At 40.7% G+C, this 24,089-nt stretch overlaps 1 protein-coding gene across 1 annotated transcript in view; it reads right to left on the bottom strand.

Annotated features, from left to right (window-relative positions):
- Positions 1–24,089, bottom strand: part of LOC118429686 (glutamate receptor ionotropic, kainate 3-like) — a 37,598-nt gene that overhangs the window by 8,771 nt on the left and 4,738 nt on the right. The window contains exons 2-11 of the mRNA XM_035840282.1: positions 20,328–20,486; positions 18,335–18,429; positions 17,402–17,573; positions 13,191–13,328; positions 12,279–12,403; positions 9,804–9,962; positions 7,583–7,744; positions 5,980–6,084; positions 973–1,183; positions 437–579 (exon numbers count right to left, since the gene is read on the bottom strand). Of these exons, the coding sequence (XP_035696175.1) occupies positions 437–579; positions 973–1,183; positions 5,980–6,084; positions 7,583–7,744; positions 9,804–9,962; positions 12,279–12,403; positions 13,191–13,328; positions 17,402–17,573; positions 18,335–18,429; positions 20,328–20,486 (1,469 nt within the window). The remainder of the gene's footprint in view (positions 1–436; positions 580–972; positions 1,184–5,979; positions 6,085–7,582; positions 7,745–9,803; positions 9,963–12,278; positions 12,404–13,190; positions 13,329–17,401; positions 17,574–18,334; positions 18,430–20,327; positions 20,487–24,089) is intronic.

Genomic DNA, 24,089 nt, shown 5'->3' with positions numbered 1-24,089 from the left:
CAGAAAGCCTGCTATGGAGGCTACCACTGTGCACAGTATTGAAAAGTGCAAGTGCCTTATATTATTGCCTATCTCTGCGTGTAGTCGGAAAATATTAGAAGTATAAAGTGCCTTTCCCAATGGCACAATATAAACCAGGAATCGAAATGCGACCTCTAGATCTCGTGTGTCCTCTAAACTCGCCAGTCGACTGTTCGACACAACAGCGCCTAAGGACTACGTCACATTTCCAAACCGGGGCCCGGCTGGGCAGCTTTCGGGAACGAATTCGAAAAGTATGATATAAAAGACACCAAACTATACAATACGTAAAGAGAATAGTCGTGGACATTTTTGGTGTATATTCTTACGTATGCATTTCTATTTTTTTCATTTCCCCCAACAGTCCGGCCGGTCCCCGGTTTGGAAATGTGACGTTAGCCTAGGAGGATCTCACCTTGTACACCAGGTCTCCTATGACGCCATTCCAGCGGCCCGTCGTCCGGTCCTTGTTGCCGAACTTGTCGTCAGCCACGTGGTACAGTCGGTACTGGAAGCCGAGCTGATCCGAGAGCCACTTCAGAAGGTCTATACACAGTCCTGAACAAAACCGGAAACAGCGTCATAGGATTATGTATACGAACAGAGAAACATTATGCTAATGTAAGGCAAAACGACAGTAGATCAGAGATAGCAGGTTTCCTCTCTCCTGCAGAGGATACATCCCCTCTTAGGCATAGGATAGATCCTCCCTAACCTTTTCAGGCTGAGTACATATCCTCTAAGAAATTGGACAGCTTTACTTGAGGATATATGCTCATGAAGTTGGTTGAATGCGAGTTTCTTGAAACTGCAAATAACAAGTCAAGAAGGCTGCATTTTTATGAAAGGGAAATTTGATTTTTCATATTTTGAACTAAAAAATGGAAATAAAACGGATTCCCCTTCATGTTTTGGAATCTGTTTATCGTATGCTTTTTCTTTGTCACGAACCTGAGTACTGATCGTTGCCGTGAAGCGGATTCCCTTCAGAGTCGTTCATATTCTTCATGACGAACGGGATGTCCCGGTGTGTAACGATACGGAGGGTCCTGTTCCGCAGGTCACTGACGTAGTCGTCCATCAACTCCACCTGTCCGCCGCCCATGAAGCTGGTCACGCTGTTGTCTATGGTCAGTCCGTCCGTATCGTTCCACGACCCCACCTGTCGACAACGGCAGAAATGCTAAAGTTAACAACAAAATTGGTGGTAGGCTGGTTGGGACAACTCGGAAGCATATACTATGAACACAACTGAGACAGGACGAAATGAAAGATATTATACCTCCGTGAAATACTTATTTCTGGTGCATATCTTGTTTCATTGATTGTTTGTAAGGACGATGTCTAGCAAGATAATTACTAAATTAGATAACTAGAGAACTATTAGATGGATTGCTTTGATATTTGGTATGTAGATATGTTTTTGTAAGACAACGACATGTTATTGGTTATATTCCCCCTCGCGATGTGTTAAGGTATTTCAGTGGAACGTCCGGTTTGGATATCTTGTGTTCTGTTTCAATGTTTTTAATTTACTGCTAATTCTGTCTACATATATTCATTTTCCTGTCATCCTGTGAGATCACCTTTGGATCCGGGCTAAGCCAACCTTCCCATTCTGCCAGTATCCAGTTACACCATCCTCGGCATCACATCCTGCTACTCTACAATATTCAAATAACTATGGACACAAAGCAAAACAAACAAGTACAGACTGATTACAACCCTTCCGTTATCACAAAAGTACAACTATCACCATTTGTATCTGTACAAAATAAATGCACATAATTATGTTTGATTGAATGCGTTTTATAATAGTTATCATAGGTAACACATTGCCGTGGTCCACATAGTGATGACTAACAGCGTCTCCAGACCGCACGATTGCCTTGGGTCGCGATGAATCCATTACGACGGAAACTCCGTTAACCCGTTGACCCTACCCTAGGCTTTGAGGGTTGACCTGAGCGCCCTAACAATGACCTGAGCGTCATTACTCCAGCCCGGAAGCATTGCCGTCTGACACTTCAAATCACCCGAGCACTTCGGTTAGGCGCCAGCGTCAAACAGTGGTTTGGTTTCACAATTAAAGTTATATGGGAAGGCCAGATGGTCTACAGCAGTGTTACCCGAAATAAGGCAAAGATTACATCAATGTCTTTAGATTCGGCATGTCCCACCGGACATTGTTAACGCCGCTGGGCGGTCCGAGGCTAATGCCTTATAGATAAAGTGCCACGGGCGTGAAATTCAAGGAAGATTGGCAATTATTCAGCCATGAAATGAAGGCGGAATTGAGTGATTCCATCTTAAAGACGACCCGACGTTGACTAATTCGCCATTCTTTTTATCTGCATTTTTCTTAGAGTCGAAAACAACACATGAAGCAATCGACGTTCTTCAAGAGTTAAAATAGATGAGTTTCTGTCAACAAAGATATCTTCTTCGACTTTCTGTGGTACAAAAGCTATTGTTTAAAATATTGATGACAAATCTCCCCAAATCTACAACAGCAGCACCACACGAGATTCAGCATAAAGCATCATAACAAGGGGCATTCGTTATGGAATCGAACGGGTAATTAGAAAAAGGTCGCCCTGCAGTTGAAAATAACACAAAGTCCTACTCCTTAGAACGTCGTCCTGAGCACTTCATCTGCCGACTCTTTGTCGCCGCCACGTCCCAACGGAAGACTTTCCTTCCTGTGTTCAGTGCTAATGGCACTTTCTCTTTTAGATCTAAGGAAGTTTGTCTGTTGAGGTCCTTTTGATGTGCTTGGACTAAATGGGCCAGGAGGTGCTCATTGCATACCAACAAAGTACTTTTAACTTTGCAATAAACTTTACGGCTAGTTTCGATCACAGGTCATCGGTGGCATCTTGCAATGATGAGGGATTTATTTTTCTATCCGCGAAACGTTGGGATGAATATTTCCTCAACAGCGTATACTATCAGGATGATGTGTAATCAGATATTTTTTTTTTTTTTTTTTTTTTTAATATTTATTGCATTTCAAATAAACAGAAATAACAGAAGAATACATAATGACAATAGAGATGGAGACAATAACTGAGACAAAACATAAACATAAACCACGGATCCAAAAATAGATAACAATACTGCAGCGGGAAGAAAATAATACCAACCAAATAAACTAATACAGCAGTATAAGGTAGTATCGTTTACATAAGAAAAGTAACATCAGTGTAAATTAATGGTAAACTTTTAAACAAGAATAATCTCAAATAAAGTACAGACACATAAGAAACCATCAATACAACATTTCGCTTCAAATACTAGTGAAAATAATTGAATAATGCAAAACCACAAGAGTAGCAAAAGACAAAAGAAAATAGAGGGGTTTAAGAAATGATGTGAAGTATTTCTCCCCATTTACTGTAGTGAACTGCCAATTTGTTCTTTCTGGAAGCTATTATAAATTCCAATTTGTAAGAAGTCTTAATATATGAGATAAAATGGTTTAATGATAGGTGTTTTTCTTGCTGTTTGTAAATAAAAAATTTTGCCATTAATATTAGTGTATTGTTCAGCCTAGGGGAATTTACTGTTAGATCACCCAAAATTACACTTGCTAAATCTATGTGTAATGGTTCACTCGATACTCGTTCGTGCCATTTCTTAACATCTCTCCAAAATTGGGAAACTCTTGGACATTCCCAAAATAGATGCAGTGTATCTTCTTGCTCATTTCCACAGTGTATGCAAATAGGGCTGTCCGAGAGTTTCCAAATATATAACATTTTTCTGGTAGGTAGAAATTTATGTAACATCCTAAATTGGAAAAATCTTAGTCTCGGACATATTGTAGTCTTGTATATCAGTCTAAAAACTTGTTTCCATGGTATTATTATGTCAAGTATTTCTTCCCAATATGTTTGGATTTTAACTGGGGTTTGGACTACGTTATTTGTTAAAAGAGTTGTCATGTATATATCTTTATTTATCTTACGTGCCCCCAACCAGGAATAGTTTGATATGAAGGGTGCATTAGGTCCTATAGTAAGTGGTTTATCCTTAAGATGTCTTTTCCAGGTGCTTGGGATAGCGGAGATTATTTGATTATATTCCATCATTTGAAGAGTTTTCCCAAATTTCAGCGATAATTCCTTATATGACAAAAATTTTCCATTTGTATCTAAAAGGTTACTTATAAATAATATTTGACCAGTAGCTTGCTTTCTAAAGTGAATAGGCTTGCTGTCTATAGTAATATTTGAGTTGAGCCATAAAAGCTGTGATTGTATGTCCTGGTGTGTTTCAGGTGGCTTAAATTGGAAGGAAAGCCATGCTTTAAGGGCATTGATGAAGAAAGGACTAACAGACCGAGAAAACTTAGTAAAAATACAGTCTATATGATATTTAGATATCTGTAATCAGATATTAACATGCTTGTGAGTGCGAGGCTTCGTATAATTTGTGTCTGGCTGCTCTGGACCGTTTCCAATACATTGTCGGCTGGTATTCATTTTCCTGAGGAAACTAAGTTCATATTTACAGACGAGCCAAACTTTAATCGGTGTTTTGTAATGCAATCAGATGTACAGAGACTATCAACGTGCTGTGAGAGTGCGAGGCCTTATACAGTTTGTTATCGGCAGCTCTGGACCGTTTCCAATACAGCGTTGGCTGGTGTTCATTTTCCTAAGGAAACTAAGTTCATATTTACAGACGAGCCAAACTTTAATCGGTGCTTAGTAATGCAATCAGATGTACAGAGACTATCAACGTGCACGGAGAGTGCGAGGCCATATACAGTTTGTTATCGACAGCTCTGGACCCTCCCCAATACATTGTCGGCTGGTGTTCATTTTCCTGAGGAAACTAAGTTCATATTTACAGACGAGCCAAACTTTAATCAGTGTTTTGTAATGCAATCAGATGTACAGAGACTATTGTATCTGAAGTGAACTATTGCCTGCCGTAACGCGACTGTTAATGGCGCCCACGAGTCTGCTGCAAGAGGCAAATCCCTGGCAGGCAGGACAGCTTTTAGATGATATAAAACAGCGTTCAAATACTTCATTGCCGAGTTTGACTGATAATCGAAAACTTTCGCAGCTTAAAGCGGCTTGTATTGATAAATCGGTACGTTGTATTGTCACGTCGTGTGCGTTAACGATAGATCACCTGTGACAGGCTAGGCAACATTGAACGTCATGTGTCGATGGTTGTGGCAGGTATGGCACGAGGGGTGCGACCTGCAAGACCTTCCAAACTGGCGTCGACTGGTCTGAATCTCATGTCCACATTTACTGAGAACCCTTATCGTTAATTCTTCAGATTGGCTAGTGGAGAGGGTGATTTCACAGAAAACTGACATGATAATTTGAGGTCCAAAAGCGGTGACGTAAGCTATAGTCTTCTTGGGGTCCATACAGGAGATTGCCGTTAAGGAAAATATAAGCCCATTGATGATCTCCTTCCACAAGACTACGATTGCTGAGCGACCGTCCAGAGATCAACTGCGGGTTTTTGTGACCCTACGTTTGATATGAGGATATGATGCAAGACGTAACAATGAAAACAGTAAAACAGAACAAACCACATAAAACGTGAAAATTTAATTCTTTAGTTATGAAATTCTTTGAGCGTTCTGGCAAACCCTTGGTTCCTTAGCGGTCACAGGCTCTTGTGGAAAGTGGGAATCGGGTTTAAGTACTGTAACGATTCTATTAGACTACACACACTTGATAAGACAGTTACTGGATGATCTTGTATTTTCTCTCATTTTGCAGCAATGTGCACATGTATGATGTATCTGGTGTCATTTTAGTGTGATTATTTTTGTAGTCTTTCTGTCATATCTGTTATCACAGTGATGTTGTATTGATGTATCTTATTACGTTATGTGTAGGAAGGAAGAATAACTAACAGAAATGTCAAGATAATTAATCGTGGATCCAAATAAAGTCAAAGTCGAAGACTCATGGTACTTACTCGCTGCCATCCATTTGTCTGCAGATTGACGATATCGAACTCCACTTGAGTTGGCGTCCCGTCCTCGCTGAACAGAATCTTACTGGAGATTCCCTCCTCAGACACCTGTGGGAAGACCGTCACACAGTTCCTTACCATTGATTCGCATTTAGAAAGACAGTAAATCAGGAATAGATGCTTGATCGGTCGGAAACCTATCTGTTTTTGTGTAGTGGGTCTATCAAAAATTAAGAATGTCATAATGCTGGAGTTTTAAAGGCAAACAAAGCGATATTAGCCTGACCCAGGGCTATAGAATGTCATATTTTGATTTCAATGTTGGCACGTTTCTACGTAATAAGATGAAGCAACTCTATCCCATTCCATGCGGATATTCAAGAAGGAAAAATTCGATTCCGCTGTGCCGAATGCTGTGAAAGTCAACGTCCTATGTCAAAGCCTATTTCTATTCCAATTTTCAATTAAACTCTATAATAGATTTTAGATTAAGATCAGAACCTTCCATATAAAACAAATTGGAGTCTTGCAGTCTAATTTTGTTAGGCTGGCATTATTACCTGACCTTTTGCAAACCAATATTAAAGCTCTAAACTGGCTTCAAAATGGACAGTTTAAGGCGTCTTCTGAAGCGAAATGAAGTCTCAGTCTGCGAATGAATTTATGAAATTTGGGCGTGAACTTGAAATTTCATATTGGATTGGTGACCAAAGGTGCAAGTGGTACGATTCAAAATAAATTGGACAAAACTTGAATGTTACTACCTGTATCTTTGTAGCCAATATATTAAACCGCCCTTCGGCGTGACACAGCAGCTACGCAGGTCGCGCATGCAATACACCATCTGACATAGTGCAGTACCAGAGAATCGCATCTACAGCCCCCAGGGGGGGGGGGGGTGTTTACATCTGGATAATGGTCTTGAGATCTCGGGATGAAATTGCTTTGGCAGATGTCATTTACTGATGCCACAACGTTCATCTTTATCAATACAGTTATCATTCATATATGACACACACGCTGGCAAATTATCGGTGCTAGACGCAATGAGATGTTTAGGCAAAACTTTGATAGTGTGGTTCACTCTTTCGCGCGGTTTAAATCGTATGGGTGACCTTTTGCATAGAGTTTTGTGATCTATCGAATGTGGAAGGCTTTTACTCAAAGTGGAATCTAAGTCGTATCTAGTATGGATGCATTTTCCATTGATTTCTCTCATTTCTACACTGCGCTATGCTAGCTCGCATAGAAGCTTCTTTTACGGCGGTAACGATGTCAGATAAACGTACGTGTTTTTAGAAACTGGTCAAAAGCCAGATGTGCTGGAAGATTAATACCTGTACGTACCCGAAATACATAGCTACCACCAACTAAAGTGCATTCATCATCTTGTATTTGCCCTATAAATCCATCAAAACATGTTGCATTCTAAACCTTTGAACATACAACGCTAATCTGGATAAAGCTATGTCTATGAGATACTTATTCATAGAGATTCATGTAGGTAGTTCATTTGTATACACCTGTTTGTTCAGATATATAGTGTAGTAGACCTTACGAAAGTCGCTGTACTTTTGTTTACTTGAGTATGAGATACCACCTGTACCTTTCGTAGGTACTGCAGCATGGTGTCGCCGTGCTTCCATGTCTGTGAAGGAAACTTGTTACACTGCACAGACGCCCCGGTCACGCTCTGTCCGGCACGCAGGAGATCGCGGTAGGCAAAGGCGAACAGGAGCACGGCGTCCACAAACTTAGCAGGATACGCCTGGAAAACAACAAAAATTATGATGATTATGATGAAAAGAAATACATTTTGCTACAAATCCATGTCCAGTGGCTAACTGCAATCAAAGAAATATATATATCACTGATGACGAATACTAGTAAATTGCTTTGCGGATAAATTTTAATGTATCTGTTTTGCTACGTCGATGAAGGTACCCAGGTATCTAATATGATACGCAACTGGATATGATTTCATATGCAGATTTGGGAAAATCATGTCCAATTGCTTGAATAATTGCTATTTGGTGTATCTGTTTTGCTGTGTTAGCAACTTGAATGCTTATTATTTATTACTTTTAATTAATATTGTGCGAACCTACTTAGATACTTGTGTGGCCATGGATTGCTTCAGCAACGAGATAGACGCTAAGAAATAGCATGCGATGGCATTTACAGACCCAGAGATAGATGTAGAAAAATGAAGTGATATACAAAAGATCAAGAATTATGTGTGTACATATGAAAAATATGCTGAATTTATGTACATGGGAAGAAGTGTGACAAACGGCAAACTGTGAGCGCCAATTAACCTTATCTAATGCTCTAGGCCACATTTAATTCCTCATCGACAGGCAATATCACAATATTGCACTTCTAATCCAAAGCGTGCATGTTTTATTTGCAGACTTAAAAGTTAAAGCGTAGGGCAGACACCAATGCAATTTACGTCCTCATAAATGATAAAACCTCCCACGCAGATAATCGTCACGCTGTGCAGTAATGAAGAATTTTTGAAGCATGTATCAATCATAACTAGTGAGCAGCAACATTCGCTATACTGGCCCTAAGGCAGATCTTGAGATGCATGTATTTCCTTCTAATAAGATCTTTATAGATGCGTGTATTTCCTTCTAAGGCCACGTTGATTTGATTATATGGATGACATCCGCGCTCGCACCAATTTTCGGCCATTTCCAAAAAAAAAAAAAGTTTTGGACCACATAGTAAATTGTGCAAAGCAGCTGTGAAATGAGCACAAATATTCCATAGATTGAAAAAAAGTATCAGAAAATCGATAACTGATGCCATAGAATGCCAAAATAAATCTCAAAAGTCAAAGAATAAGATGTGAAAGGACAGAAAGAAAAAAAAAAGTATTTTTGGTAGGGGTTTGTACATGTACCAGTAAATTCAGGATAGGTCCCGTTCAGGTCCAGAGGATCATTTCCAGGTGGACGTGAACCTGGACCTGATTGTCTTTGGAAACTTGAGAACTGATAATACTCAAAACAATGGTAATTGGTCAATTTTGCTACAAAGAAATCTCTTTGGTGGATCATTGGACTACCACTGGCATTTTAAAATCCCATCTTCATGTAATAAAGGCTAACTGTCTCTGTACCTTTGCATGTAGAAACTTGGTACACGTGACTATAACCTCTGCTCACTTCGCTCTTGTTGTCTTATTGGGCCGGTAAGACCCCAAACACCCGCCGACATAGTGTGTCCATTTTGCAATTGGCGAACCCCGTTCGTCTGATTTTTTTTCAGGTCTGTTTATTTCAGATTGGTCCGAGAAGGAAAAAAATGTTTCGCACCCGTATGATGTACTGGTCGCAACATCTAACTGTTGGTATACCATACTATGTGTTTGTAGTCCTATGTTCAACCTTCCTGGCCACATTGATTTCATACTGAAGCCAACTTTTTTTTTTTTGGCCAAACTTTTTTTTTATTCGCTCGCTCGCATCAATTTTGGAGTTCCCAGAGGATGTCATCCATATAATCAAATCAACATGGCCTAATCAACACCTTAGCTCGTGGCATATTTTTCATTTTCTTAAACTTCTTAAATAATTTTTTATCATTTTGAATTTTCTTAAACATCTTAAACTTTGAGTTATAGACAACGATTTTATTTGACATGTCGTACTATATTTGTTTTGCATCTCCACCATATTGACTGCAACATGTCTTGTTCTGTATATGCCGGGCCCTCAACTTAGGAAATCAACTTTTATAAGTTGACGAGGCAGCCCAGTTGTCTTGAAGTGAAATATAGATAACCAAACTCGATTGAGATGCGTTCCTCTCCATACCTCTATGTCCCACACGCCAGCTCCGGGGTACCTGTTGCTGTCTACAGACGACCACAGCTTCATGAAGTCGCCGAACAGCTCCCCCTTATCTTCCACCGGCTTCACTCCCAGCAGGCCCAGCAGGTGGCGAGGAACGGTCTCATTTTTCCTGAAACTCGTCTGAAAGTCGAATAATGTTATCGTTATGATTGACAGTTTTGTAATGGTGTCTTCTCAGTAATACAGAACGCTTATCACTATCATCATTATCATCATCATCGCCCCTTTGCGCAGTGCTGGTACTGAGGCCATTGTCGTTTGTCGTTTGTTTGCTGACTGTAACTTAGTCTCAAAGCAGACCCTATGGTGCCTTAGAGATAGTATCAAAACTGAACATACCAAGGAGTATAACCGGCACCGGTGCCCGTTTGAATCCCTTTGGCCGGCTATACTCCTTAGCCAGCTTTGATTCTATCTCTAAGGCACCGTAGGGTCTGCTTGGAGACTAACTGTAACTGTCCGCTGAGCCCCCTCCCAGCTGCAGAAAGCTTATTATACAATCATTAAAAGTATCTTGCAAATATCAGGCTTTAACAGTTCAAAGATGAAGACTCTAGAGGCCAGGCCGTCCAAGAAACCAGCAACTCTTCCCCCGTATCTATGATTCATTGCCACAGAACACATGACCTTACGGCGTGGCAGTGATTATCTGGGCTTCGCTGAGCAACAGTTGATGTAGAAGGAGGTATTCTCGGAAGAAGGTGCATGAGGCATGGCCCCTGGCGGATGATAAATGGTGTAATAAGACGACATAACGCACCTCTTTGCACTTAAGTTATGAGTATCCCGTAGCGGCCACGAACTTGGGCTATTAGTTACCCATTGGGAAACTGAGTTTGCCTTATTCATTGACTTCCTACCGACGTTGCGTTCGGGCGTCTCTTAAAAGATATCATTTACAGGCATCACCAGGCTTAAGATGAATCACTTGCTCACAGTAGAAATGGGTACCGGTACAAAACCGTTTTTCTTGTTTGACTGGTCCAGAAAAAATGGACCTGAGAGAAAGATGATGAACGAAAAGGTGAAAGACCGGATGTTGAACCGATTCGAAAATGAACAGATTATAGCGTCAGGCGGTTACGTTTTGAAGTCTTAAAGGCCCAAGAAAATAACAAGAGGACAGGTGATGGTCATTTTACAGTCAAACAAGTTTCTACAGTCAAACTTGGTCTAAAACAGAGGCAGCAATTGTTATCTCTGAATACACGAACTGTGACGAAGATAAGATTTTATAACGCCAATGGACGTCGGATACTCAACAAAAAAGAATCCTTCGTAAAATGGACAATTGAGTATCGCCCATTCACAGGTTTTTACAGATAATTAGCTTCAGGTTCAGGTCCGGAGATCCTGAGTACCTGGACCTGAATTTTCTGTACTGGTACCCACCCTTAGTCTACATACAGTCTCTGTATGGGCGACTGCTTGGAAGGGACTTTTGCCAGGATTGTAGGTCCAAAACTAATCATTTGGCAGAGTATTTCGTACGTAATTACAACGATTGGAACAGCGGCAGGCCAGTCAGCATAATCTCCAAGCAGATCCTACTATCAGTAGCATAATATAGTATCAAAAGCTGGCAGAGGAAAGAAGCCGGCCTAGGAGTATGCATGCTACCGGTGCCCGTCTGACTCCCTTAGGCCGGCTATACTCCTTGGCCAGCTTTGATACTATCTTATAGCACCGTAAGATCTGCTTGGAGATTAATTCAGCAAGTAAAGTGATAAACGTGATATCACTGCTAAAGGTCGCCATGGATGGGGAGGCTATGGATCGACCATGAAATACTTTTACATGATGTATTGATCCTGTGCAATTGTGAGCCCAGTGACAAGCTCCTCTCGGTGATCCATCATCATTATCGGATGTTCTCTTCGGCTGTAGGATTGGAAACATCCAACAGGTACACGCGGGGCATCGTCATTGGTGATAAGAATGTCAAAAAGCCGTAGCTTAGGGACATAAGCTATCTTAACAGCGCTGAAAATTGGAAAGTTACAGAATCAATATCAATCATCCGCGCTCGGGTTTTCCACTTGTCGGCAACTTTCCAGATCTGTTATCTGGGTGAACAGGGGTATCTGCAGGGGGAGGGGCGTAAGGCCAAAAGCGTAATTGGATCTATCTATACGTCACATCATCTATTAAAGGGTCGGTGCCTCTGCTCAAAGTTTTATCCCACGGCAGTAAGTCCAATTTGGAGCCACGATCCGTGTAACTGATGTGTACCAGATACATGGCTATGAGTCAGAACATCTGCTGTTGACGGGATGGCTTCGATGAAGTTTCAGAATGACAATGTTTTTTCTTACGTTACTTTTGATACTTGGAATACTAATTAACGGTAAGAAGATAATTTGCAAAGTTTCCTGTATTTGCTGTGTCTGTGACTACATTGCTACGTCAGGCTAGATAGCCATGTCCACCACCTACCATGCCGGTGACACCATCGGTGACGATCCAGGCCCAGCCGACCCCCGTCAGACCCATGTCACCTGCCTGACGTAACACCTCCAGACCAAAGGAGGCCAGGCAGTTCAGCAGCACAATACGAGCTCCTGAAACAGAATAATACACTTCTCTTCATCTTGCTTGTCAACCATTTTAAGAAACACATTTTTGTTATGTTCTTCCACTGTCGTCGTAAAAGACGTCGACCCCGATAACCCAGAATCTAGAGTTAGATTTTATACCAGAGTAGACACTTGCTATATTCTTTTATATTGTTCGTACCCCTTTTATGTTACCTGCAGTTAGCCCACGGGCAAGAATTTGCAATAAAGTTTTGATAAGTGATAACTCTAAGTCTCATTTAGATATTTCAAGGACAACAACCCTCCAACAGAACCTAAATAGCAATCGTTGACTCTCAACAACTATACACGCTGAAATGACTCAAAAATCTATAATTCATAAATAAAGCGAATTTGTACTTATTACCATTGCTAATGTTTTCTGAAGGAAAAAGATAAGAACCGAATGCCCTCAACACCCCACTTCTCATGCACCCATCTACTATCAACGGATTGTGGCGGCAGGGCGGACATTAATGCTTTTGATGCTACAGGCAGGAAACACATTATCCCATGATGAATCTCAAAAGGTTACGTTCAATATTCTGTCATAGTGATGGATGCTGTCCTTCGGGTCTTGAACTCGTCACATTGCCAGATCTCGGATAGGCACACAAGTCAGGTCAAAAGAGGGCCGCCAAAACACATGAGGCCTTCGGGTCAAACGGCAATAGCACGACTCCCATTGGGAGCAGCGCCATGATTATAACCCCCATAGATAACTGCGCGAGGTGAAGATAGGAAGAGACAATCTCTGACAACCATGGCTGACCTGCGGCTTTGATGGCCTGGAGCTGCCTGCGTACCCGGATGCGGCGGGGATCGTCTGTTGGGTCGAAGCTCTGGACTGTCCTGATGAGCCATCCGTTTACTCCCGCTATCCTCTCAAACTCGATAAAGCCGTGGGTACCTGTGGCAAACATGCGGAAACTTTCTTATGTCTTTTACCGCAGTCTGGTTTCCTATAAACTTCGTAAAAGAGCAACAAGTATGTTATTTCACGGGGGAGCATGACTAGTAATCTAATATTGCACGCAGGAGAACTTTGTAAATGACCCTCAGGGTTAAACACAATCAAAACTTTCTTCGTCTCGGATAAAATATCGCGCAAAGTTACCGCGTTTCCAATTACAGGAGGTCAAGACAGAGCGAGCCTTTGACTCTCATGATCGCTGAGACGCGATGATCGTGGTGTAATTTGATACCAGCTTAGATACGCTTTCTTATTGGATTTGTTCCAGAGATGTCCGCAAACCATTTAATACCACAGCGCCATTTATATCTCCTCCTCTGGGAAGGTGATGCATCGCCTTGTTCCTTAACTTTACGACAAGGAAGATCTCAGGAGATTTAGTCTTCTTACTTCGAGAGGGATATCAGAAAAACATCTTGCTGAGTTATGTGGTAGTTAAATCTGTGGGGATGATGAAAGCCATCAATAGCAGAGGGGCTAAGATTGGACAGATATTGGCGAGTCACCAGAGACTGATGTGTTTTCCATCCAGCAAACTGCAAACTTTGCTGACTATCGCTGATTCCAAAAGTGTGATAGATGTTGGATTTACGGCAACGCCGAGACAGTTCTTATTAGCAGGGCGACCCATACATGTGTATAGATCATATTCAACAAAGATTATATGCATTGCAGTTCCATGTAATATCTGCCTCATAATCATGGGCATGTGCGAAGATCAATTTCACATCTAATCGTACTCCTTTCATTATGATATATTAAGATTACTATCATTTAGTCTATTCGCTTATGACGCTTATGTACGGGAACATGGAGTTTCATATGAAATAGTGATAATGAAAAATATATACAAAAGTTTATTGTGGATCTGATAAACTCAAACTCAAAACAGAAGTGAACGTTGGTAGCGTATACGAATGTAATGGATTCACAGATCTAAAATGTGCATCTTGTAGCTCTTTTTGTGGTGTTAATGATTCATAAGGTATGTATTGGTTAGATGTCAGCTAAGGGATCGATGACAACAACTCTGAGTCGACTTTATTGCCACCACGGGCATCTAAAAATAACTTTAAAAGAAAGAGAGCCATTACTGTCTACTAGTTTCTTTGTGCATCGGCTGGGAAACAAAATTTGATGTTCTGATATACCCATCGAATTAAGGTGCCAGACCTGTGAATCTGGTCATAACACAGGCAGAACGTCCAACTGGTTGACAAATAGTCACTCATCTAATCTGAAAAGCTGACCATTGTCATTGATCACATGTACACTCTAACAGGCTTACAGTCTTATGTACGGGAACATGTGTTTGACGGATCGTTCAGTGTAATATAACCAGCTGCTGCCGCGCCGCGGCCGCGTGCCTGCGAAGCTGGTGCGCTACGCCGAACGGCGGTTATACCGGCTACATAGATGCAGATACAGAACATGGTGTTTCATATGGAAAAGTGATAGTCAAAAGATATACGAAGGTGAGAGCTTATTGCAGATCTGATCAACTCAATCTCATAACAAATTTTAATTAAACGTTGGTGGCGTATATAGGAGTGTTAAAATTTTACAGAAATGTGCATCATGTAGCCACAATGGTTGACAAATAACCACTCATGTAATCTTAAAAGCTGACCATTGATCACATGCACGCTCTAACAGGCTTACAGTCTTATAAAGGAGTACATGGTCAATCTGTATGTGGTTAACAGTACCACATTAATCTCAAATGTAAATTTGCCATATTCATATTTGCAGAGAGAGTTCATTAGGTCACACTGACTTAATTTTATTGATGAAATATCCCAACTAATGTGCGAGCTCGGGTGGAAAAAATGCCGCAAAGCCACAAGACTAAACATCAAGTCGATTCTATCCCAGGCTTGGTTTGTCTTACAAGTATGTTCACCTCTAGTAAGACCGTCGCCATTTCAATAATGCTTTATTGCCATTCTTATTTAAGAGGGGAAAAGGCCATACACCCTGACCATGTGCCCCCTTACGCTGGGGAGTAGATCCTCTGGCAAGCCAAAAAAGATATTGACCAGGGATGCTATTAAGTCAAATGTCGCAAATGTGTTTAAACAGGTGAAAATCAATGCGCGCGCGGATGTCATCTATAAAATTGAGTCAGTGTGACCTTACAATGATCTGATATCTTCTCCTTTGCTTGTATGTTGTTATAACATAGATTTCCCTGTGGACTCGGAAAGAGAAACCAATAACAACATTAATATGCAAAGAACATAGCCCAATCAACGTTGTCAAAAACACGTGGGATCTTGGGACACATATTTCAAAAGGGACGTTGAATGTCTAGATTAATGTTAGCAGCTGTCGCAAGGAGAGAAAACAACATAAGAATTGTTTTCAATGAGAAAGCGCTGAGTCAATAGAGGTGCATAGAATTAGGCTAACGATTGTTAGGCAAGGGAGAAACCTGGCAGTTGATCGCCATATGTAGATGTCATTTTGAAGCATCAGTCAGATGCTAACGAGACAGACCAGATAACGTCATCATATCCAGGGTGAATGACCTCTTTCCTAACCGTGGTGTGATGGCCATCAGCTATCTTTCATCGCAAAAATAGGGCATCACAATCGATGCTGGACCCTTCAGGTATTTTTCATTACAACAATGGAGCATTAGAGACCAGCACTTTATCGATCCGCAGTCATTTCCATTCATTTCCAGCCCAATCAATTGTGTTACACGCAGTTATATATGACTTGATCATTGGTTTGGTTTTCAAAATAGGTCGTCTAAATGAAACAACAACAATCAAATTCCCATCTATTCACTCACCTACAGCACTTACAGTAACGATCTGTTCTTGTTAATGCACGATTGCCTCATTGACCTGAATGGTGACGATGACGACTACAAAATATCCAAACATTATTCTTGCTCAGCAGTTCTTGTAACGATCTTGTTAAGGCCCATATTTAACTGGACGGAGATCGTTTTGCGATCTCACTGCAATCTAAATTGGATTTGTTCAACCCTTGACTTTAGAAATGGAATATTGGCAAAAGTTTGACTGAGAAGACAACTTTAGAAATTTCAAAATTAATGCCATTTGGTGTATAACAGGCTCATTTTTTTCATCGAATGAGTTTGAAAATAGGTAAAGGCATTTATGTTCTTGAGATTGAAATATCTTAATTTGTTGTTCAGGTTTTTCTGGATGACTTATGAGTGTTTTTATGAGTAACATAGATTACATTTTGAGTCCCTTAGCTAGCTCTCTCAAGTCGCTCGGTCGCAGTGACATCGCCACCTAACAATACTGTAATGGTGACTAAACATAGTACAGCGCTTGCAGCTAGATGTTCAAAGGTAATAAGGATTGACAGGACGTTCAGATTAACACAACCAGATGCTGTGCCTATGGAGTGTGCTATGCCGAAGGCGACGGGCGGTAAGACAATTTGGACCAAAGCCCAAAGATTATCCAATAAAATTTACCAAATAAGCAGGCACAACGATGAAGAACTTGGCAAATTCCAGACCAAATTTGTGCACTGACATTACTCACACTTCAATTCCAGAAGGCAAGACATATCCTAATGACTTGCACTGATCTATATATTTACATTTCACTGTATGAATCCCATTTCCGGGCGCACTTAATTTTATAGTTTTCAACAGGTTGAATCGAATCAAACATCTGATATGTCAGGACAAATTAGATTAAAACTTATTACATGCGGTAACACTGTAATAGAAAATAACAGTTCTTGCTGAATGTCAATGTCAGATGTTGGCACATTGGTGCATCAAATCCGAAGTGATTTTTTGGCACAACTTTAGACACATTAGCCGAAGAGGCTTGGTGGGCCTCACTCCACCGCAAGGGAAAGTCGTGTAAAGTGCTTTTCCAAGGGCACAACGACGGGGCATCGTGGGGATCGAACTCAGGATCTCTTAATTCCGAGCCCAACGCGCTACGAGTTTCGTCAAACAAACACCACACGTTAACATTGCTGTAATACCATTGCCTGATGTGACTCACCGTAGTCGTCTGAGGACGTGAGAATGCTCATCTGCTGCCAGCCGAAGTGGTCTACGACGTCAGCTATGACCCTGCTCTGCACGGTGTCTGTGGCCGACAGACGCACCAGGAAGGGGTAGGTCTGAGGGTTAGCCAGCATGGGGTCTGTAGCCACCGGGGCGATCTGTGGGATCTGGAAAAGTGTACAAGCAAAAATCAATTTGACAGGAATTGTGATTATTGCCATGTTTGGCCGGTGAATCAGTTCCTGCTAAAAAAAACTGTTTGTACACGAAGTTTGGTTGGGTTAGTTACTAACTACTAAGTTAGTCAGTAGTTAGAATACAGCAGAATCCTCAACGAGATAAGTGGGAGCTATTAAGATTACTAGATGGTATCAGGTACTGCCACACAGTAACTTTTTATCCACAGTTAGATGACTGGATAAATGGTTAGCATTCATAGTATCTGGTTCAAATGACACAACAGCAATAGAAGTCCCAACTTTTAACTCGCGTACAGCTGTTTCAGTAACAATTTATGGAATGAATGGACTAAAGCCTCAATTGACCGGAAGACCATGTGACAAGAACTACAACGAAATAAACATTATCAAGATACAATTAAAGCAGGCAACAACAAATAATGTAACGTTACTTCGCCTTTATCCGCGGGGTAACCTATAACCGTTGTATTGAAAATCAGCGTATTTAGGGATATCAACTGGACGGGTGGTGGTTTAAAATCAATTGCAATACTATGAAAACGTTGCTTTGAAAAAGAACCTACTGTGTGTCGACTTGATGCCCCCACAATATCTTGTTTCAATCACAACGGATATATGTTACCCCGCGGATAAAGGTTAACAGTTTTATACTGCGAGTTTCAAAGACTATAGCTACTTTTGTCAGATCACATCATGGGTTTGTTGGTAAGTAATGAGACAGGACTCACCTGAACCGCTCCACTGACCAAGCTGACAGCCTTGACAGCAGACGAGCCCACGGGACCGATAATGGCGTGCACTCCGCTCGCCGACTGGTTACACGCTTCATGTAACAGACAGGTCAGGTTAAAGGCCTTTTATTGAAAATTTAACCTATAGATTTGACCTTACGACACACTCTCAAAGTTTGACACATTGTGAGAAATGTGGCTTAGTTTAAACAGAATTGAGTCAGATTAAAGCCCTTTTATTGAAAACTTAACCTATAGATTTGACCTTACGAAATGAGGCGTAACATTCTCAAAGTTTGACACGTTCTGAGAAATGTGGATCAGTTTCAACAGAATTGATTCAGATTAAAGCCCTTTTATTGAAAACTTAACCTATAGATTTGACCAGACGAAATGAGGCGTAACATTCTCAAAGTTTGACACGTTCTGAGAAATGTGGATCAGTTTCAACAGAATTGATTCAGATTAAAGCCCTTTTATTGAAAACTTAACCTTTAGATTTGACCTTACGAAATGATGTGTGACACTCCCAAAGTTTGACACATTGTGGAAAATGTGGCCCAGTTTTAACAGAATTGATTCTGAAAGCCTTGCGAATATTATTTAAAGTACAAAAAGTGCTACCAGAAGGAAAATTGATATCAAGAACTGAGTTTGAAATACGCAATGTTTTCTAATTATGTTTCATGAATAAGTTTACTCTTCGTTTTAGAAATGTTCTGACCAAAAAGCCGGATTATGTATTGCATTCTGTTCGGATCAATAAAATCAATAGATGATATGATGAAAAACAATGACTACTCGCTCGGGAAGAGCTAAGCTTGGCAAGATAACCCTATAATCCGGGTCTTAGGGGAGAGATCGAACAACACAGGCACGTAGAAATTGGCCATCACCGTGCCGAGCCGACACCAAGATTGGAGGGTTTTTGTTCTGCCGACCCATTATCATCGTTCTGCGTGCAGACGGTCGATACTGCTACAAAACAAGGATTTATGCAGTCTGGAAAAGCTATTAGCGAACCCACAGCCGTGGTTGACTCAACCTTATTTCCTTTATATTATACAAAGTGACAGGTAAGTGATCATGTATTTGCAGGAAATCCAAATGCAGGATCTTTTTTTATAACGAATTACCAGGAAACTCGATAAGAGTTTGGCCGGTGCCGAATTGTATATGTATGTATGTAGAACTCAGGACAATGATATATGAACTCTAGAATCCGCTATCTTACCACGTCTACTGGAAATGAGACCATAAAACGTTTGGCATCTGGTAAAGCCAGATAACGTCTGGTAAAAACATTTATAGTCAAAATCCCCACAGGCATGCGCATTTTCAGGGAGCTATCAAATTTTATTGCTCTCGGCTGTTGAAGGGAAGAGAAAACAACACAGAGACCCTATTAGCGCTAACTGTTGATAAATGACAACGCAGTCTCCAGACTGACTATGGAGCTAGAGTGCTTTCTATCCTGCATCCTGTTTTATTGGTTCAACATCGGCAAATCATGGTTCTGTACTATACCAGAGATGCAGTTGTTAATCGGCGCCCGGCCGGGAAGTTTGCAGGTGTAACATAAGCATGTTATAAAAGACAACAAAACACACAAAAGAAGATTAGTCATGAGAATCATTTGCGCATATCCTTGTCATTGCAACTTTTATCTTCGTTCCCACAAACAGGCCGGCCTGGACTCGGTTGAAAAACATGACCCTGGTATCATGGGCTAACGTCACATTTCCACGCAGTTTGGGGAACGAAAAGTACGATATAAAAGACACAGAACGGACCAAAACAATTCAACAGCATGCCTTGTGTATATTTATTGGCATAAACTTTGATTTTTCGTTTCCGCAAGCTGCCCGGCCGGGCCCCGGGTAGGAAATGTAACGTAGGCCATAGGGGTGTGGGGTGTGGGGTGTGACTCTGAATATTGCACCATGATTGTACTTGAGAGCCATTTGTGAAGAACAAAACTTGTCTTTACCTTGCAGGACCATCTCGAAGAACGCGAGCTCCTTGGTGGTGTTGATGGTACACTCCAGGGTGGTGTTGGGAATGATGTTGTTCAGGTTGACATACTGCACAGCCAGCTCCAGGGCAGTTCGCTCCGCCGTGTAAACCTCGGCGTCAGCTATCAGAGCAGCTGGTGAAGGGACGAGCATCAACACAGTCAACCTCTCTTTGTGGATAGACATTTCATGCATTATACAGAAATCTTTATTGACACGACGAAAGTACAGCAACTTTCGTAAGGTGTACATGTATAACAACTACTTACAGACATATATGGATATCTATAGGTATGAATAAGTCAACAAATTGGATCTAGCATGTCATTTACACTATTGGTTCTATGGTATATTATATGGAAATACGGATCAGGTAATGTTTATGATGAAGATCACACTATGCCAAATTTTTTTTTCAAATTATTTTATCAAAGCGTAAAAAGTTGGCATACTTAACTTGATGGAAACTAATCCATGACTACAATTCTTAGTTCTTCATATTCCGTTATAATTAGAAATAGATACCTCATGATAAAATATTGCCCATGTAACTTTTCGGTTTCTCCTGGAGAAAATTTCAACGGCATGTGAATGTTGAGGTAAACCAACATGACTTAGCCTGATTGCTGGTATCCTTGCCATACACGGCATGTTCATAATCTAATCCATATGCCGCAATCAATGAGTATCCTGGGGGTAAATTACTTCATATTGGAACATAACAGCATCTGGTTGTCCCGAATGAGGTTCAGCATTAATCTATATATTGTTTTTGTAATCGAATTAAGTACAGACAGTATAGAAGTAGTGATGATACATATACACTTACATTAGCGACACCACTAACCGTGCAGAAGAGCATAAGTATGAACACAATAAACTTAAATGGAGACAAAATAGTATCAAGATACTAAAATATACGACAGTTACATCATCAATAACGAGATTCGGATTTCTTTTGATATTTGAAGCATTCAATTTACCTTTACGTTCAAAAGGATACTAGTTTTTTAAATTTATGAGCATTGACATTATCGATCAATTAAGATATCACCTCCAAAGTTTTATCTTTTAGATTTGTGTCTCAGACGACTCACATCGACATGTCTGTTATTTTCGGCGCATGAGGTAACCGATCGAAGAGGACGCAGCTGTGACCGGGATGACAATAGAACCGGCCCGCATGGCCGGGCAAAATATTGCGCAGTGGAAATAAAGTCGTTCCGCCAGATACACGAGTTTTTACGATTCCCTTTCAAGTTGTTTCATTACAGTAGCTGTGTGTTCTAGACACAAGGAACAGTTTTCTCTGCGGTAGCGATACTTTTGGTAGATGATGACTTAATCAATAACAAGTCTGACGTAATAAGGGTCATTACTGTGTTTACTATCTTTGATGATTATAAGTATATTGAATTCTACTTTAAACGTCAATGTACAGTAAGTATTTTCCATGCATAATTAAATCATTAAGGTATAAATAAGCCGATTTTGATTCCTCAACACAGTCACCAACTGTTACAGGTACAACTTGGTGCGGCAGGGGCTTGGACCTTTCTCATATAGTTTAAGCTGGTCTGTATAGTAATCAAATACAAGTATTTTTGCGTGGGTTTGTGTGGCGTAGCTTTAGAGTTTTTGGCCCGGAACCAAGAGGTCCTGGGTTAGAATTCTGGTCATGCTACCAACGCTGTGCCATTGGAGAATTGGGCAGTCTACACGTCTTTCCTTACTCTGTCCTTACATGCACCCCAGTGTTAAAAGAAATGGGACCTGACTTCTATTGGAGAGATAAAAGGCGGTGGAAGGAGATGGATGGGCTCTGCCTTCCAATATCGCACCAGAGACAATTTTTTACCGTCCCACTCATTGTTTGGATGCCAATGTTGTTGATTTTCCTGGTTGAATATGTCATTTAAAGCTTATAAAAGTTCATTTTTAGCAGTTTCGTGTCATTTTTGGGACCGATAGGGTCAATCGTTTTCTGTCCCTACAAGCAAATTTCCGTCCCGTGACGGAGGGGCAGGTCCTGGAGACAGCAATGAAACATTCCATCGCCCCTGCGACTCAAAACAGGCTATAAGACTACTTTTACCTCATGTCTAGCCTTAGCATACGGCACTTTTATAATAAGTTACTATCGTTTAGTGCAGTGCCAGATTGTCATTGTCTGCCATTAAGCAGATAAAATCATGATTCTCCACCACACAAAGATGGCACTTGGGACGCAGTGAGGAGAAATCCGTCGATGGTAAGGTTGATACAGCACTGATTGCCAGCTAATTGGAATAGATGTGTCAGCTAAGCACTAATGGACCGTCTTTAAGAGATCTCGATGGAAAGTTACGGTGTCTCGTAGGAGATAGCACTCATGTGGTGACCTGTTCGGCCAATATTTACCCAGTGATACTAAATAACCAGTATGAGTGATATCGATGGCAGGATATGTGAGGTGGGCATCTTCCTTACAATAATGGCTTCTATCGATCACATACAAAATACAGCCATTCACTCATCTGCAGACTAGTAACGATAGAGGGCAAGTAATTACTTAAAGTACAAAAGAGTTATAAACACACGATATAGTAAAATCCTTGAAACACAACCAAAGTAGAAATCACTTCTAATATTTCGGTGTCTATCAGACACCATCATCAGGATTAAGATAGACACCGAAACGTCGGAAGTAAGTACTACTTTGGTTGTGTTTCAATAACCTCTCTATATTGAGCATTTACCAACCTGATGAAATTATTTGCGGAGTAATAAACATATATTTTCATATTGCTACAAGTGTAGTGCATAATAACGGCGAACAATGTGGAATTTACATGAAATAGGTAATTTTCTTTTTTAATTTTGGGTTTATCTTGATTATTAAGATGTACGCGGAGCTCACACGATGATATATTTGTCATAATAAGCGAGGGTATGATTGCCGCTTGTCCCAAGACGTGCCAACAGTAATCAACCTGTTTGGTCGATTAATGTTATTATCCGATTCCCATGACGTACTTTGCAATTAAGACAAAACTGTTCCATGTTTATAATCACGATGTGCGAGTCGGTTCATTGGAATTGAAATTCGTCCACAAGTTCCGCAGAAAACCCAAACAGTAACGAGGCATTTTATGCATCATACAAAATAACAGGGTCCTAGACCTTGCAAAAGAAAGGTAAATCAGTAGGAGACTGCTATTTTAGAACATTACTAACCACATATCGATTCGAATTCAATTCGGTATCCTATCCAAATGTCGTACTGCAAATTCTTAATAATGAATTTGCCTACAACCTGCAGTGCTGGCATAGTAAATGTTCAGTGTATCCCACTAAACAGATACTTTTGATTGCAGGTGGCGTTAACAGTGTTACTTATCAATACATCCGCCCTTTCACTAACCTACATGTAACATTATAAAGCTAAGTCTGTGCTTGGCTCGGGTTCATTCTACCACAACACCTACTTCAGAAACTTCTGGAGACGCCAATGTATATGGTTCTATGTTTGAACTATGTATTCTGTTTCTAATACGGGCCAGAAATTGCCTGCAATAAAGTATTGATATGCCTCTAAAGGCCCCCTCTCACTTGACGTGCGGCACGCTTGCGGCATTGCTGCGTTCGGAAGATGCTCAACGAATTTCAGATATAAAGAACAAATTTTCTTACTTGATGTGTATTTTGTGGTCCTCAATGTCACACTTTTACGTTCTGCACAATATCTGAATTATACC

This window comes from Branchiostoma floridae, chromosome 13, assembly GCF_000003815.2.
Source record: "Branchiostoma floridae strain S238N-H82 chromosome 13, Bfl_VNyyK, whole genome shotgun sequence".
In the NCBI taxonomy this organism is placed as follows: Eukaryota; Metazoa; Chordata; class Leptocardii; order Amphioxiformes; family Branchiostomatidae; genus Branchiostoma; species Branchiostoma floridae.
Note: the sequence above shows the minus strand (reverse complement) of the source record. Positions and strands in the feature narration are given on the sequence as shown.